We start from the raw sequence: 17,461 nt of genomic DNA on the forward strand, positions 1-17,461 counted from the left end.
TCTGTACAGGTGATTGAATTGTGCAGACCCTTGGATTCCCGACTGGAGCATGTGGATTTTGAAACACTGTTCTCCACACTCGGTGTTAGGCATCTTATTCAGATATTCGCCTCTCTTCTTCTTGAAAGAAGAGTTATATTCATGGCCGACACTCTGAGGTAGGGCGTGATGCTCTATATTCTATTTACTCTGTAAATGAAGCTATATGGTTTGTAATGGGAAAAAAAAGAATTTACTAATTGTTTAATCAGTGTACAGTCATATTCTATGCCACAAATCCAATCTACATCTAATTGTTGAACAAAAAATAAAATGTGCTTTTACTTAACTCTAATCGTACTCTTAAATCATAACTATATCATTATTATGCCATATCCAGCTCACCTATAGCTATTAAAGATGAAGTGATATCCCATTAAAATAAAATTGTTAAAAATACTAGGGGCCACTATATTGACCTTGTTATGGCACTGCTTTCATTAAAGGCTTACAGCAGAATATCCTGCCCTGCACTGTAAGTCTGACATTACTTGATACTGTAATGGTTCTGTGCACCAGCTCTCCACATCTTACCCACAACCTGAGCAGTCTTGAGCTACATTTATTCTATAACTCATACTCCTTTAGCAGGGCTCTCACTTCCCTACCTGAGCAGTATGCTCTATGCAGCTCTCCTATAACCATGCTTCAGTAATATTCTTTCTCCAGCTCTCCCAAGGCAATATGTACTACTCTCACTCTCTTAAAATCCACCCAAAGTAGTATGTACTTTCATCTCTTCTATAAGGCTACCTGAGCATTATTTTCTCTCCAGCTCTACAAAACCCTAACTGAGCAGTAGGCTTTCTCATTCCTCTCCTACAACCCTGCCTGAGCAGTATGCTTACTCACACCTATCCTATAATCCTACCTTAGCAGTATGCTCTTTCCAGCTCTCTTAAATCCTATTTGAACAGTATGCTTTCTTCACCTCTCCTATACCTCAGTCTGAAGAGTATGCTCTATCCAACTCTCCTATAACCCTACCTAAACAAAATGCACTATCTAGCTCTGCTATAACCTACCTGAACAGTATGCTCTCTCAAGCTCTACTATAATCATACCTGATCACAGTGCCCTCTCTACACATCGTATAACCATACCTGATCACAGTGTCTGTTCTAGACAACTTAAACCATACCTGATCACAATACCATCTCTCTAGGCATCTTATAATCCTACCTGATCACAGTGCACTCTCTAGAAAACTTGTAACTATACCTGATCATAGGGCCCTCTCTACACATCTTATAACCATATCTAATCACAGTGCCCTCTCTAGGCATCTTATAACCATACCTGATCACAGTGTCTGTTCTAGACAACTTAAACCATACCTGATCACAGTGCCAACTCTCTAGGCATCTTATAATCCTACCTGATCACAGTGCACTCTCTAGACAACTTGTAACTATACCTGATCATAGGGCCCTCTCTAGACATCTTATAACCATATCGAATCACAGTGCCCTCTCTAGGCATCTTATATCCATACCTGATCACAGTGCCATCTCTAAACATCTTATAACCATACCTGATCACAATGTCTGTTCTAGACAACTTATATCCATACCTGATCACAATGCCCTCTCTAGGCGTCTTATAACCATACATGAGGAGTAATCTCTATCTGTTCCATTGTAACCCATGTTTAGTCACTGTCATGTAAATATGTAATCCACATCATCTAAAATTGACCTGCTGTGTTTCTTTTACTTAAGTCCTTTAGTCATATCCATTTTTTGTATTCTTATTCAGCATTAAATACATGTTTTACATTCCACTCTATATACTTCTCTGTTTAATACAGATGGGTTAATTATTAAGCATTTTGGACTGCTTCCTGTTTGTGTCACTATGGAAATTATTGTAAACATTGAATTTCATCACTGATCTCACCCATATAATTCCAGGCAGAGGTCCAAAAACTGCTCCACAAGCAGGGAAATAATCATTTCTAAATGAAGAACTATCTAACTGTTTTCTTCAAGATGAGACTACTTAAGGGCATTACATGGCTGTGCAAATTAGGGTGATTTAACCCTATTGAGAAATCACCCTTAGTTGTGAGGGATCATTCTTTGTTGAATGTTGAGATTAGTAGTAATGTGTGAATTCACTTTCCTGTCCTCATGGCTTGCTAGCTAGAGTTGTAACACTGCCAGGTATATTGATGTCATGGAGAAAAAATAATTCCCTTTTTTGAGGGAGGGTAAACTTTGGGAGAACAAAAATGTAAATATCTGCCATTTTTTTCTTGGTTTACAGATATACAGTTTCTTTTGTTTGTTTTTTTAGTTAACTATAACTGTTTTTGTGCTGAGTAACTGCATAAGCACAATGAATTTCACAGATCAGCTATTGTATAATAGAGGTCACTTCCAAAATATATGTTTATAATATAGCCCTAGTATGTAATGCTAGTTCTGTGTTTCCGTTGGAAGCCATTATAACAGAGAATAAACAGATGATCAAGTGGCAATAAAACATGGTGTATAAAGTATTAAACAAATCAGAAAAGTCTTTCATGATAGCACACATTGATATTCTAGCAAATCTGCATGATAACTGTTGATCTGCCCCTTTAAACCCCATACTTTAAAGGGGCAGTCTAAGTACCATAGTCATCATGCCAGCAGACAACTGTTGTTTCCCTTGGTTCTGTGGAAAACTGGTTTCTGTCTCCAAAATACTAGAGGCCTGACTCCTTACTCATTGCATTACTAATGCAGAATCTACATTTCAAAATAAGCAAAGTAAATGTTGTCAACATTTTGATTTCATTGTCTGACTGAGAATGCCAGCTGATTTATTCCAACACATTTACATTTTTTGAAAACATGTAACTTCCCCATTAGTAATATGGTGTGTGAGGATTCAGGCCATGGTCATATGGTGGACTTTTGATTTGTGTCAAACTGCTTGAAAACAGTTTAACATAGAACTAGAGGATTGCGCCAGTACCCTACTATAACAATAACCTTTACAGTAAGCCGTTATGGTATTGGCATTCCCCTTTATTTAACACAAAATGCAATAGGGAAATCATTTCTCAAAGTCTATATGTTTGCCTCTTTGCAGACTTTGTACTTTGTAAGTCACCCAGTGCTGTCCCTGGTGTTTCTTTTGCAAGCAATAACTTTAGTTTATTTGATCAAAATCTATTCACCTGGATGTCATAAACACCCCTCCAAACCTGACATAGTTTTCTAATGACTTTGGAGGACATCTGTCCCTCTAATGTTATATATCGCAACACACTAAGAAGTGCTACAGTAGATTTACATCATATGGCATGCCAAGTTGGCAATGAACCATGGTAAATCGGGATGAAATGTATCCTTCCAGCTCATCTATTGTTATTTTGTAGTTATGTTCATCCACTGCTGTTCTAGTAGTTAATTTGATAAGATCTGCAGAAGCAGTGTAAGAGCAAAGGGAATACAGTATTGTAATATTTGAATCTGCTTGTATCACAGTGTTTTCAGGTATAAGTGTCCATCACCTAATGCAACTTACACATGTTTCCATCTTATCCCTGATGTTGATCATTTTGTATTTTACAAAGTTGTTCAATAAATATATATTTTTAAAACTTCAGGAACCCAAACGTGGCTTCAGTGCCCATGCAGAACAAGTGAAAGTCTTATAATAACACCTGACAGATTGTTCTTTTTTTCAGTACCCTCTCCAAATGTTGTCATGCTATGGTTGCGCTCATCTACCCATTTGCATGGCAACACACCTACATCCCTGTGTTGCCGCCATCAATGATTGACATTGTGTGCTCTCCCACTCCGTTTCTTATTGGTTTACTCTCCAGCTCACTGCCACGTCTGAAGGAGCTACCCGTGGAGGAGGTGAGGAACTAAAGAATGTCAAAGCCTCTAATCACGTTTCTTAATTAATGAATTACTCTTATTATCTGTTTTTCTAAAAGAATAAAGGATACTTATTTTTTCTACCTGCTTGGGTGCTGGAGGGAGATGGATCAAATGATTGTAGAGATTGACGCAGTTTTCATGATGGTGCTTGTTTGAGAACTAGACCTATCAATTATTGTTGCTTTTTCTTCTGCCAGGTCTACAGGATGGCAGGTGATATACTGTATATAACATCATATTCCCCTGACTTCCTCCACACAGAAGAGGCTCTGCTGTGTGCTGTAGGTCTAACATTACCTGGCACAAGAGCACTTAAAGTCCCCATTATTCTCACCAGTATATCCAAATTTGTACAACCGAACCTCACCACGCATAGTGTGAGTGTATTAGAGCAATATGCTGTGTGTGTGCATGTACTTGAACATGTTTGTTGTGTGCTTGACTGCATTGCAGGGCCCCACACTGATGTTCACAGCATATGGGTTCATTTAGTAAATGTTCTATTTGCCATATACAATGGAATATTAAAACAAGAAAGGTGAGCTAATTATATTTTGTTATCTCTTGCATGACCACACAACATTTGAAGAACATCAATTGAAACTGTGTTAATAGTACTCAATAGTAAAACAAATTAATTAAAATAGTTAAGGAGTCACCTAATTCTACTAATAAGAGATTATTCCAACCAATGACAACTGCTCATTCAACAATTACCCCAGCCACAACAGTTCCTATCGAATGCCATGAACTTCTCAGATTAAAAAACCCTTATAACCTCTATGCTGATTGTGTACTACCCTGTGATGTGTACCACAGACTGAGAGTTAGAGGGAGAGATGTTAGATTTATTATGGTGGATGTCACAGATTAGTGTAAATGGGAATTTAACACTTTTAAGATGTTTTTTTTCTTTGTTTTTTCATTAAGCAGCATTCATTTGTCCAATTAGCTATTTGGGCTTAAAGGGGCATTCCAGTCACCATAACAGCATCATCTAAATAAAATTGTAATGGTGCCAGAACACCCATGGGCGCACTTTTACCTTAAGTGATTAAAACATTCTCTAATGTTTTAACCCTAAAATTTGCCTCCAACACTGATCTGGAGGCAAAAGGCATCTGACTTCTGCATCACAGTTACAAGAAAAAAAAGTATCTTTCTTTTTTTATCAATGGGGAACTACTGATTGGCTTAGAACGTCAGCTGAGTGCTCTAAGTCAACAAGCGGCGCCACTGCCCGGTGGAACTCCACACTTCCTGTAACTGAGAACCAGAAGCTGGATGCCGCCTGGGGTACCTGCAGATCAGCACTGGAGGCAAACTTTGGAGTTTGAGAATCGTTTAACCCCTTAAGGCAAGATGAAGTTGTTATGGTGACCAGAGTGCTCCTTTAATCTTTGCTATTTAGTTAATAGGAGTCTAAATTCCGTTAGAATTTGGTAATCACACAGTAACTTGTGTAGGTGTGATTTATAGGCCCCCTGGACAAATAGAAGAGTTAGATAATCTACTAGTTGAGGAAATAGCTAAAATTACAATGAAGGGGTAAGTTATCATCATGGGTGACTTTAATCTTCCTGATGTGAATTGGAAAACCAAAATAGCTGCTTGTGCCAGGAGCACAAATATTCTAAACTACTACTCCCTACAGGAATTGTCTCTAAAACAAGTTGTTGAGGAGCCAACTAAAGAGGCCAACTAAAGAGGCCATACTAGATTTAGTGTTAACAAATGGAGATTTGGTATCAGATATTACTGTAGGTGAAAGTTTAGGATCCAGTGATCATCAGTCAGTGTGGTTTAATATAAGAAAAGTGAGTCACACCACACAAAAACAAAAGTTTTAGATTTTAGAAAAACAGACTATTCTAAAATGTGAATATGTGTATAGGAGTCATAATCAGACTGGAGCAGTTTAAATGGAGTCCAAGAGAAATGGGATTATTTAAAAGTTGCACTGCTGAAGGCAACAGAAAATTGCATTAGGCTTGTCAGTAAAAGTAAAAAAAATTAAGAAACCACTGTGGTACCCCACAGATGTGGCCAAAATAGTAAAAAACAAAAGGTTAGCATTTAGTAATTATAAAAAAAAAAAACCAGAGTGAGGAAGATAGACAGATTTAGAGGGTTAGGCAGAAAGAGGCTAAGCAAGTTATAAAAGCTTCCAAATCACACACAGAAGAGAAAATAGCACAGTCAGAAAAAAAAAGGGGACAAAGCATTTTTTAGATATGTAATCGAGAAAAGGAAAGTAAAACAAGGATTAGTTAGATTAAAAACAAAAGAAGGAGTGTATGTAGAAGAGGATAAAAAGGTCTAGCTGATTGTCTCTATGAATATTTTTGTTCAGTATTTACAGATGAAAATGAAAGGGACTCTCCAGGGAGGCAATTTTACTCACCTGGTTCCAGCGCCGGGAGCCTCGTGAAGCCGCGCCCCCTATTTCGTCAAAATGACGAAATAGGCAGGCGCGAGCAGGGAGCAATCAGACGCTTCCATTTGGAAGCGTCATTGCTCCCTTGTGCGCATGCGCGGCTTCGCCGCACATGCGCACAGACTTCAGATGACGGCCCTCTGAAGTCTCTCATGCCGCCCTCTGAAGTCCTGAGCGCACTACCGCGCATGCGCGCGGTGTGCGCGGCCGCGAGCTGAGTGACAGCTCAGCTCGCGGTCTTTGCCCGCCCCCCTCCTCCGCTGACAAGCTGAAGAGAGAAGGCGCGCACACAGTGCCTTCTCTCTCCTGAACACGTCAGATGTATTTTAATACGCCTGACGTGTACAGGGCCTTTGCGTGATACAGGGCCCTGCGTGATAGGAAGTCCCTCTGGTGGCCGTCTGAGTGACGGCCACTGGAGGTATTCCTATCAATCAATGTAAACACTGTATTTTCTCTGAAAATACAGTGTTTACATTAGATTGCCTGCAGGGAGCTATAGATCTCATCTGAACAACTACATTAAGCTGTAGTTGTTCAGGTGACTATAGTGTCCCTTGAAGGAAAGGGGCCTCAGTTAGGAAAAAGGGCAAATGAGTCATTTGTTACATGTGAGTTTACAGAGGAAGAGGTTCTATTTCAACTGTCAAAAGTAAAGACAAATAAGTCAATTGGACCTGATAGAATACACCCAAAGTTATTAAAATAGCTTAGTGGTGTACTAGCAAAACCATTAACAGATTTATTTAACCAATCATTGTTAACAGGATTAGTCCCAGGAGATTGGAAATTAGCGAATGTTGTGCCCATTCACAAGAAAGGTAGTAGGGAGCAGTCGGGCAACTATAGGCCAGTAAGCCTTACTTCAGTAGTGGGTAAAGTAATGGAAACCATGTTAAAGGACAGGATTGTTGAACATCTAAAAACACATGGATTTCAAGATCAGAGGGTTTACTTCAGGGAGATCATGCCAAACTAATCTTATTGATTTTTTTCATTGGGTAACTAAAATAATAAATCAGGGTGGTGCAGTAGGCATTGCTTACCTAGATTTCAGTAAGGCTTTTGACACTGTTGCACATAGAAGGCTTATCAATAAACTGCAATCTTTAAGTTTGGATTCCAATATTGTTGAATGGGTAAGGCAGTGGCTGAGTGACAGGCAACAGATGGTAGTAGTCAATGGTGTATATTCGAAGCATGGGCTTGTCACCAGTGGGGTACCTCATGGATCTGTATTTGGTCCCATTCTCTTTAAGGTTTTTATTAGGGATATTGCAGAAGGTCTTGATGGTAAGTTATGTATTTTTGCTGATGATACTAAGATATGTAACAGGGTTGATGTTCCAGGAGGGATAAGCCATGTGGCAAATGATTTAGGTAAACTAGAAAAATGTTGTGGCAACTGACATTTAATGTGGAAAAGTGCAAGATAATGCATCTTGGACGTAAAAACACAAGGGCAGAGTACAGAATATTTGATAGAGTCCTAACCTCAACATCTGAGGAAAGGGATTTAGGGGTGATTATTTCTGATGACTTAAAGGTAGGCAGACAATGTAATAGAGCAGCAGAAAATGCTAGCAGAATGCTTGGTTGTATAGGGAGAGGTATTATCAGTAGAAAGAGGGAAGTGCTCATGCCATTGTACAGAACACTGGTGAGACCTCACTTGGAGTATTGTACGCTGTACTGGTGAACGTATCTCCAGAAGGATAATGATACTTTAGAGAGAGTTCAGAGAAGGGCTACTAAACTGGTTCATGGATTGCAGGATAAAACTTACAAGGAAAGGTTAAAGCAACTTAACATGTATAGCTTGGAGGAAAGACGAGACAGGGGGGATATGATAGAAACATTTAAATACATAAAGGGAATCAACACAGTAAAGGAGGAGACTATATTTAAAAGAAGAAAAACTACCACAACAAGAGGAAATAGTCTTAAATTATAGGGGCAAATGTGTAAAAATAATATCAGGAAGTATTACTTTACTGAGAAGGTAGTGGATGCATGGAATAGCCTTCCAGCTGAAGTGGTAGAGGTTAACGCAGTAAAGAAGTTTAAGCATGCATGGGATAGGCATAAGACTATTCTAGCTATAATATAAGGCCAGGGACTAATGAAAGTATTTAAAAAAAATTGGGCAGACTAGATGGGCCGAATGGTTCTTATCTGCCGTCACATTCTATGTTTCTATGACTACAGATGGTGAGTGTCACTTTATGCATATTAATTAGTCCGCATAAACAAGCAACATTTTATTAGCGCAGATCACACATATATATACAGAGTGGAATGTGTGTTCACCCTACAGGGATCGATGCACATAACAAAAGGCAGTTCACTTCCTAACGCCACCAAGTTTGGAATGATGAGTTCAACTGCTGCTGAGTCCTCTCCAGGGAGACCCCAATCTCCCTGCCTAAAACAGGCAACCTTACAACCCATCCTCCAGTCAGCTATCTCCAGTACAAAAAGCACCCTGATTAGCTGAATGGTTTTCAATCGACACCAAGTCAAATTTTGACCAGGAAAACACACATTTACGATCCAGCCACGCGTTGTATGCGGACGGCGTATGTTGTTCGGTGTCCTGGCACAACTAGGAAAGATACTGCAGCGGGGTGCCAAGAATCAGGGAAGTTTCATCGGGGTCTGTTATTAACTGGCTGTTCACAAAGAAGGGGTACAGGTGGTCTCTGGGAACTGTGTTACACATAAAACATTTTTAACATGGGGAAAGCAGGGTATCCCATCACATGTTCAAACAGCTACTAGATGCATACTTGCAAAAACAGAATATTCAAGGATATAATCTTTCAATGCAGGGTCAATCCTAGTTTCATGTACATAAGTTGATCTGCTAAACTTTAATTAACAAATAGGTACAAAAAACATGATAGTTTCATACAGGGATAAGTAAACATAATATTAAAGGGAAACTCCAGTGCCAGGAAAACGATCCGTTTTCCTGGCACTGGAGGGTCCCTCTCCCTCCCTCCCACCCCCCAATTCCCTGTTACTGAAGGGGTGAAAAACCCCTTCAGTGACTTACCTGGGGCAGCGGCGATGTCCCTCGTCGCTGTCTCCGCCTCCGCGATGCTCCTCCTCTTCATTGTGTCGGCCGGTGGGCGAGACTGATCTCGCCCACCGGCCGAGGGGACCTAATGCGCATGCGCGGCAATGCCGCGCATGCGCATTACGTCTCCCCATAGGAATGCATTGAAAAATCATTTCAATGCTTTCCTATGGGGTTTTGAGCGACACTGGAGGTCCTCACACAGCGTGAGGACGTCCAGCGACGCTCTAGCACAGGTTTCCTGTGCTAGAACCCAGGAAGTGACCTCTAGTGGCTGTCTAATAGACAGCCACTAGAGGTGGAGTTAACCCTGCAATGTAATTATTGCAGTTTATAAAAAACTGCAATAATTACACTTGCAGGGTTAAGAGTAGTGGGAGTTGGCACCCAGACCACTCCAATGAGCAGAAGTGGTCTGGGTGCCTAGAGTGTCCCTTTAAAATCCTGTAAAGTGAAAGTTGCCTTTTTAAGATCCTATTCCAAGATGGAATTAACACAATTAACACATACAGGCAGTATGGTGCTTTCAAATCTAAATAAACAGAGCATTATGTACTGGCATGTGGTCTTTATGAACATTGAAGCTCGACATGCGGTTACTAAGGTTAAAATTATGTACCAGCAACCTATCAGACATAAGAGTTGAAAGTCTTAAAGTGAAATATAATTCTGCTAAAGGAATCTGTTACTGTAAATATGTTTATATAAATCGAACTTGTTGAACTATCTCAAAGTTCAAATCATAGATTATTTATATTCTGCTGCTCCACTCTGGGTGTCTGATGGCTGAGGGTGTTACCTGAACCTGTCCCTTGTCATTGCTGCCATGGTCTTCCTGACAGTCCTCTTCAGCTTCTAGCACTTCATCTACCAGGAGTCCACATCATAGTTGTACTCTCACACATGCATGAGAGCACAACATTGAGGTCTGTGGAGAAGACCCCGGGATCCTCCATAAACATGCCTTTTTCCTCATAGCTGTCACTATTTAGTGCTTGGGTAAATAACAATACATTATGGAATTAGCTCCACTTTGTGTCAGGTTTTCTCAACAGTAGGAAATATTCTATGTGTCTTTTGGATATATTGGAATTTCAGTGAAATTTCAGCACAGTTAATGTGAGTCTTTCATAAAGATTGTCCGGGTTATTCACTAAAGTGAAAATTAAAAGTGAATTTCAAATTTAAGGCCAAAGATGCCTAATTGGAAGCATCGTTGACTTAGACATTTTTTCCATTTAAAATTTGAATTCTCACTTCAGTGAATAATCTACCTTCTTTAAACCTTCTTTATCTATGAAATTATCATTGTATTGGGGATCTCTTTAATGCAATGGTTTTTGAAAATAAAGTATAGTATGTATCTGTAAATGGGTCAGTTGGTAATATCTGCTGTCAGAATCTGTTTTAAGTTTCTAGTGGTTTCCTTGAAACATGATAATTCCATTCTCTGTTTCCTGGAGAGATATGGGCCTTGTTCCTTCTCTTTTGTAGGAGCTTGTACAGGCCAGTGACTGGGTTGTTGTTGGCTGAGGTCCAAGATGACTAAGGATCTGTCATTTCTGGTCAGCAATACGGAAACCTCAAACCACAGCTGAGGATGTAAAAGCTGTAGGCAGTGCCCATTGCCAGGCCTCTAAACAAATACTGTGCTCAGAGATTGGAAGTGACTCCAGGGGTAGGAATAAAAAAATTATTGTCTTTTGTTCCCTTGCAGGTTCTGCTGGTCGACCTTGTTAATGACAAGTTTCTGAGACAGGTGAGTAAATCTCAAGCTTAATAATGTAAATTGCAGATTTACATAACATTGTGGGGCTCATTTTCTAAACAGTGTGTTGACAAACTAATTGCAAATTTAAGAGAAATATGCTAGGGCCAGGAAAAAAATGCAATGCAGCCAATTAGGATATTGTTTAACTGCTATTTTTTCCTACATTTTGCAAGATCGCACAAAAAAACACATACTCTAGGTAACTAGATAGATAGATAGATAGATAGATAGACAGATATCACAATTATTTTGGTAGATAGATAGATAGATATCACAATTCTTTTGGTAGATAGATAGATAGATAGATAGAGTATCCATGCTTTCCACTGATAAGCACAAGTTGTGTAACAAATTATCCTTGTTTCAATTAAAATAAGCAACAAAACTTTAACATTAAAGACAAGTGGTAATGGCATATAAATGTATAGAGATCTGCAGGGGTGGCCAGCATATCTAAAATGTGTGTAATAGGTGAATAGGCTCCTTCTGTAGACAAGCAAATGGTTCCTTAGTAAAAGTACCGCATTACTGTAGGATGTGTTTATAACAATACAAACCATAACCACTACAGCTTACTCTAGTGTTATTTTGTGCTATAACTCTACGTGTGTCATTCTCTGATTTTGTCAAATTATTTGAAACACTATAGCTTAGACCAGCGGTTCCAAACTTTGTGCACAGAGGGGTGCTGCGTAATGTTTCCCCGGTGCTATGATTATATCACCGGGGAAACATTACTGCTGAATAGGAACTCAGTCGGGTGCCGCGGTCCTTTAAGACCGCGACCGGGCACCTGTAATGACGGCCGCCGTCATGCTGGGAGACAGCAAGGGAGGAAGAGGATGCAACCGCAGGATGAGGGGAGAGGAGCACAAAGAGCTCCAGACCCCTCACTCTCACCAGCAGCAGGACTCCAAGCCACCCTCTTGTACACACAAGGTAAGCTAACAGGAGGGTGGCTGGAGATACAAAAAAATATCACATGAGTGTGTGTATGTGTGTGTGTGTGTGTGTGTGTATGAGTGTGAGTGTGAGTGTATGTATATGTGTGTGTGTGTGTGTGTGTGTGTCAAGTTGTGCATGTGTGTGTCAGGGTGTGCATCTGTATGTGTTTGTGTGTGTCAGGGTGTGCATCTGTGTGTGTCAGGTTCTGCATCTGTGTGTGTGTATATATATGTCAGTGTGCTTCTGTGTCAGTGTGTGTCTGTGTGTCAGGATATGCGTCTGTGTATGTGCATCTGTGTGTCATTGTGTGTGTTTTTATGTCAGTGTGTGTATCTGTATCATGGTGTGTGCATGTATCAATATTTGAGTGTGTGTGTGTGTATGTCAGTGTATGTGTGTGTTAAGGTGTGTGTATGTGTAAGTGTGTATCTATGTGCGTGTACATGTCGGTGTCTATATGAATTTGTGTGAATGTAGATTTGTGTAAGTATGTATGTATGTAATAGTGTATATTCATACAACCAAGCAGTCATACACCAGCACAACATACAAACACACTCCTGCAATCTAAGACAAATATTACATACAAACACACCCCTATATTAAAACACAAAAACTATATACAAGAACCTCTTCAAACACCAAACTTCAAAAAGATACTTCAAAATACTTCACACAAATGTACACCCGCATTTAAAAGTAAACATTCAAACACACCCCTGCAATCAAACGCAAACATTACATACAAACACACCCCTATATTAAAACACAAAAACTATATACAAGAACCTCTTCAAACACCAACACTGTACATTACACTATAGCGCCAGTAAATGCTGCAGCACTGTACAGATATACAACCTAGAAGTTTTGACTTGGGGTGCCTTGGAAAAATATTGAAATATTAAAGGGACACTATAGTCACCTGAACAACTTTAGCTTAATGAAGCAGTTTTGGTTTATAGAACATGCCCCTGCAGCCTCACTTCTCAATCCTCTGCCATTTAGGAGTTAAATCCCTTTGTTTATGAACCCTAGTCACACCTCCCTGCATGTGACTTGCACAGCCTTCCATAAACACTTCCTGTAAAGAGAGCCCTATTTAGGCTTTCTTTATTGCAAGTTCTGTTTAATTAAGATTTTCTTATCCCCTGCTATGTTAATAGCTTGCTAGACCCAGGGGAGGTGTGGCTAGGGCTGCATAAACAGAAACAAAGTGATTTAACTCCTAAATGACAGTGAATTGAGCAGTGAAATTGCAGGGGAATGAGATTCTATACACTAAAACTGCTTTATTTAGCTAAAGTAATTTAGGTGACTATAGTGTTCCTTGAACCTAAAAAGATTCAGAACCACTGGCTAAGATTAGACCTTCTGCACCCACACAAATAATATGCAAACTACAAACCCACATCAGCACTCTCCGCTTTTCATGTTCGTCCAGGTTGAACAGAACAACGTGTCCTACTGCTGGGGCTGTTTGTCATACCTTCTGGACTTTATGGCCAGTAGTACATGATAGGTCATATCCAAGCCCATGAATGTTTTATAACTTAACTCTTCAACCTATACCACTGGAACGAGTTTTGCCATCCTTCCATTTTTAGGATGCACTTTTATTTAATTGATAAACATGAGCATGGCTCTGTTTTTGTGCATTCCAGATGGATGATGAAGACTCTATACTTCCACGGAAGCTGCAAGCTGCTCTGGAGAAGATCCTGGAGCAGAGAAATGAACTGGCTAATGAGAAGGAGCAGGGCTCAATGAACAGTCAGCAAGGTGCAGTAAAACCATTTTTTTATTTGCAATGTTGAATTCTCTTTCTGGGAAATTTGCATTCAATCTGCTATAAATATCTGAAGGGGAATTTCAAGATAATTTCAATTTCAAGATAATACAAATATGTTCATCACAACTAACAGAGTCTGTTTTCCTTCCTTAGCTAGCACAGTTATTCAAATATATATTCATTGCAAGGTATTTGGCAAAATCACTTCATATCATGATAATCCTTGCACAAAACTCTGAAAGCATGGAATGAAGGAAATATTTAATTGTGATCAACAAGACTAAACCAGTAAAACCATCTAGCAAGGATAAAATTAAATTTTTTGTCCATGTGTGCTTGAATATGTTAGTGAGTTCTATTCACTCTAAGCCCTCATTAACCACACTAACATAGTTAGTTTTTTACAACTGTCCTGCAATTTGAATGTGTATCTAATAACATAATGCAAACTGCAAGGTGTGTTTGTTCCAAAGAATATTTAAAGGAACACTTCAGTGTTAGAAATAGATGGTTTACTTTTTTATTCTAAATTTAGCCCTTCCCTTCACAGCTGTATAAAATAGAAATTACTTACCTCTAATGCAGGAGAAAATGTTATCAGTAAGCTGAAGTGTTGGACTGTTTTTGTAATGTTTTCACTTTGGAACCTCTTACAAGAGAGTATGTAGAAGAAACTCTTTAGGGGGAGGGGTTTTTTTTTGTGGTGTTTTATTTTAACTGTGAATGATAAAATCTTGAATTAGGACAGCAAGACCATAAGTGAATACAATACACTTTTCCTCAGCTTTTTAATGCTCTGTTGTTTCCATCTCACTCTCTCTGGTTTTTTTTTTGTCGTTTACAGATACAATCTCCCTGAATGAAGTGGTATCTGAGTCGTTTGTACGTTTTTTCGTGGAAGTCGTGGGTCACTATTCTCTATTCCTAGTGCCTGGAGAGCAAGAAGAACGGTCTCTTCTCAGAGATGCTTTTCGAAAATCTGTGTCTTCCAAAAGCCTACGCAGATTCCTAGAAGTGTTCATGGAGACACAGATGTTTGGTGGATTCATTCAAGAGCGAGAAATGCGAAAGCAGGGCACAAAAGGTCAGGGGTCTCTACAAAATTAATACCAGTCCTGTGAGATGTTAATATTATACCAATGGAAACCTGCAGTGAGCCTTATAGCAAGCATGTCAAACTCGCGGCCCACATGTTTGCGAGCCGTGAGTACATGCTGGTGTTATAGCAGAGTAGGCACCTGCTTTCCCCACATTGCAGGTGCCTATTCTGCTAAAACTTACCCGGTCGGGGAGGGCCAGCGAGGGAGCTCAATGTTCCTGCTCCTCGCTGCTCCCTCGCCCGCGCCGTCTGTAGTGAAGCCGGGCGAGGGAGCAGTGAGGAGCAGGAAGGAGATCTCCAGACAGAAGATCCCCACACCAGCTCCCAAAGGTAGGGAACAATAAATTAAATTATGTGAGTGCAAGAACGTGTGTGTCTGTCAGTGTGTGCGTGAGTTTCTTTCTGTCAGTGTGTGTGTGTCTGTCAGTGAGTATACGTGTGTGTCTGTCAGTGTGTGTGTGTGTGTCTGTCAGTGTCTGTATGTGTGTGTGTCTGTCAGTATGTGTGTGTCTGTCAGTGAGTATGTGTGTGTCTGTCATTGTGTCTGTGTGTGTGTGTCTGTGCCTGTCAGTGTGTATGTGTGTGTGTCTGTGTCAGTGAGTGAGTGTGTGTGTCGGTCTGTGTTTTATGAAAAATCAAAAAATAATTATTTAAAATATAGGCACAGTAACATCTCTAAGTCAGGAAATGAGCATTATGGAGAGAGAGAGAAGATAACTGTTAGAAAAAGCTTAATTAGACAATTAAATATGTCCCTACACAGGCTCTGATAACTTTCAGCAACTATTTCAATTACACTTACCTTATAGCAAGCATGTCAAACTCGCGGCCCACAAGGACCATGTTTGCGAGCCGTGAGTACATGCTGGTGTTATAGCAGAGTAGGCACCTGCTTTCCCCACATTGCAGTTGCCTATTCTGCTAAAACTTACCCGGTCGTGGAGGGCTAGCGAGGGAGCTCAGTGTTCCTGCTCCTCGCTGCTCCCTCGCCGTCTGTAGTGAAGCCGGGCGAGGGAGCAGTGAGGAGCAGGAAGGAGATCTCCAGACAGAAGATCCCCACACCAGCTCCCAAAGGTAGGGAACAATAAATAAAATTATGTGAGTGCAAGAACGTGTGTGTCTGTCAGTGTGTGCGTGAGTTTCTGTCTGTCAGTGTGTGTGTGTCTGTCTGTCAGTGAGTATACGTGTGTGTCTGTCAGTGTGTGTGTGTGTGTGTCTGTCAGTGTCTGTATGTGTGTGTGTCTGTCAGTATGTGTGTGTCTGTCAGTGAGTATGTGTGTGTCTGTCATTGTGTCTGTGTGTGTGTGTGTGTGTGTCTGTGCCTGTCAGTGTGTATGTGTATGTGTCTGTGTCAGTGAGTGAGTGTGTGTGTCGGTCTGTGTTTTATGAAAAATCAGAAAATAATTATTTAAAATATAGGCACAGTAACATCTCTAAGTCAGGAAATGAGCATCATGGAGAGAGAGAGAAGATAACTGTTAGAAAAAGCTTAATTAGACAATTAAATATGTCCCTACACAGGCTCTGATAACTTTCAGCAACTATTTCAATTACACTTACCTTTCAAATGTTAGCACTGAAGACAACTCGAAATTTTCAGCATTTGACAATTTGATTCCTGGCAATCTACTGCTGCAGCTATTAGGACATTGTTAATATTATTATTATTATTATTTTTCTGTTATTTTTGATCTTTCTTATTTTTCGATACAGATAGCTGTGAGTGTTTTCTCCAGGGTAGGGTGTTTCTCCAGGGTAGGTTGTGTGCAAAATGAGTTAAATGCTGACGTTAGCTACATTGTTTGTTTATAATGATGTTTGTTTACCCATAGGTCTGTTTGAGGTTCGAGCCCAGGAATATCTGGAGACACTTCCATGTGGAGAACAGAGTGGTGTGAACAAATTTCTCAACAGAATAGGTGAGAGGAAAACATATGCATATGTTTTTTATTAAAGGGACACTAAAGGCATTTAGACTACTACATCTCATTGACAGCCACTAGACTAGAGGGACTTCCAGCATTCTCACAGTTTAACTCTGTAAAAACAATGTTGGACACTTTAAATGAGGACGTCCAGCATATTTAAAATCCCTGGAGGAAAGCATTGAGTCAGCCAATGTGCTGCAAAGAGCTAAATAAAAAAGGAGGAAGACGGACATTATAGCGCTGAGAATGGAGTTTTTACATATATTCACAATGTACATTGCATTTAGACACAGGAGTTGTGGCGACTAATTTCTAAATAATGAACTGAGATGAAGTGGAAAATTATTTTTATTTTAAATTGGACCAGAGTAGATTGTTAACATTCGTCTGACTCGTTACCCTTAGCTTTTCTTTGTTAGGCATTTATGTCCCTCTTTCTTCTTAACCTTCATAAAAGAAGAATACTGAAACACATCAGAATCCT

The 17,461-nt window shown here is 39.8% G+C and overlaps 1 protein-coding gene across 2 annotated transcripts in view; it reads left to right on the forward strand.

Moving 5' to 3' along the window:
- The window catches only part of DENND2A (DENN domain containing 2A), a 130,151-nt gene that overhangs the window by 110,403 nt on the left and 2,287 nt on the right, over positions 1–17,461 (forward strand). Inside the window, exons 14-19 of one of the 2 annotated variants that reach the window (XM_063447595.1) lie at positions 10–158; positions 3,722–3,899; positions 11,160–11,201; positions 13,823–13,940; positions 14,795–15,034; positions 16,882–16,968. In XM_063447595.1, coding sequence (XP_063303665.1) covers positions 10–158; positions 3,722–3,899; positions 11,160–11,201; positions 13,823–13,940; positions 14,795–15,034; positions 16,882–16,968 — 814 coding nt within the window. The remainder of the gene's footprint in view (positions 1–9; positions 159–3,721; positions 3,900–11,159; positions 11,202–13,822; positions 13,941–14,794; positions 15,035–16,881; positions 16,969–17,461) is intronic. The other variant, XM_063447596.1, reaches the window with a different exon arrangement.

The sequence above is a fragment of the Pelobates fuscus genome, chromosome 3, assembly GCF_036172605.1.
Source record: "Pelobates fuscus isolate aPelFus1 chromosome 3, aPelFus1.pri, whole genome shotgun sequence".
Taxonomy (NCBI): domain Eukaryota; kingdom Metazoa; phylum Chordata; class Amphibia; order Anura; family Pelobatidae; genus Pelobates; species Pelobates fuscus.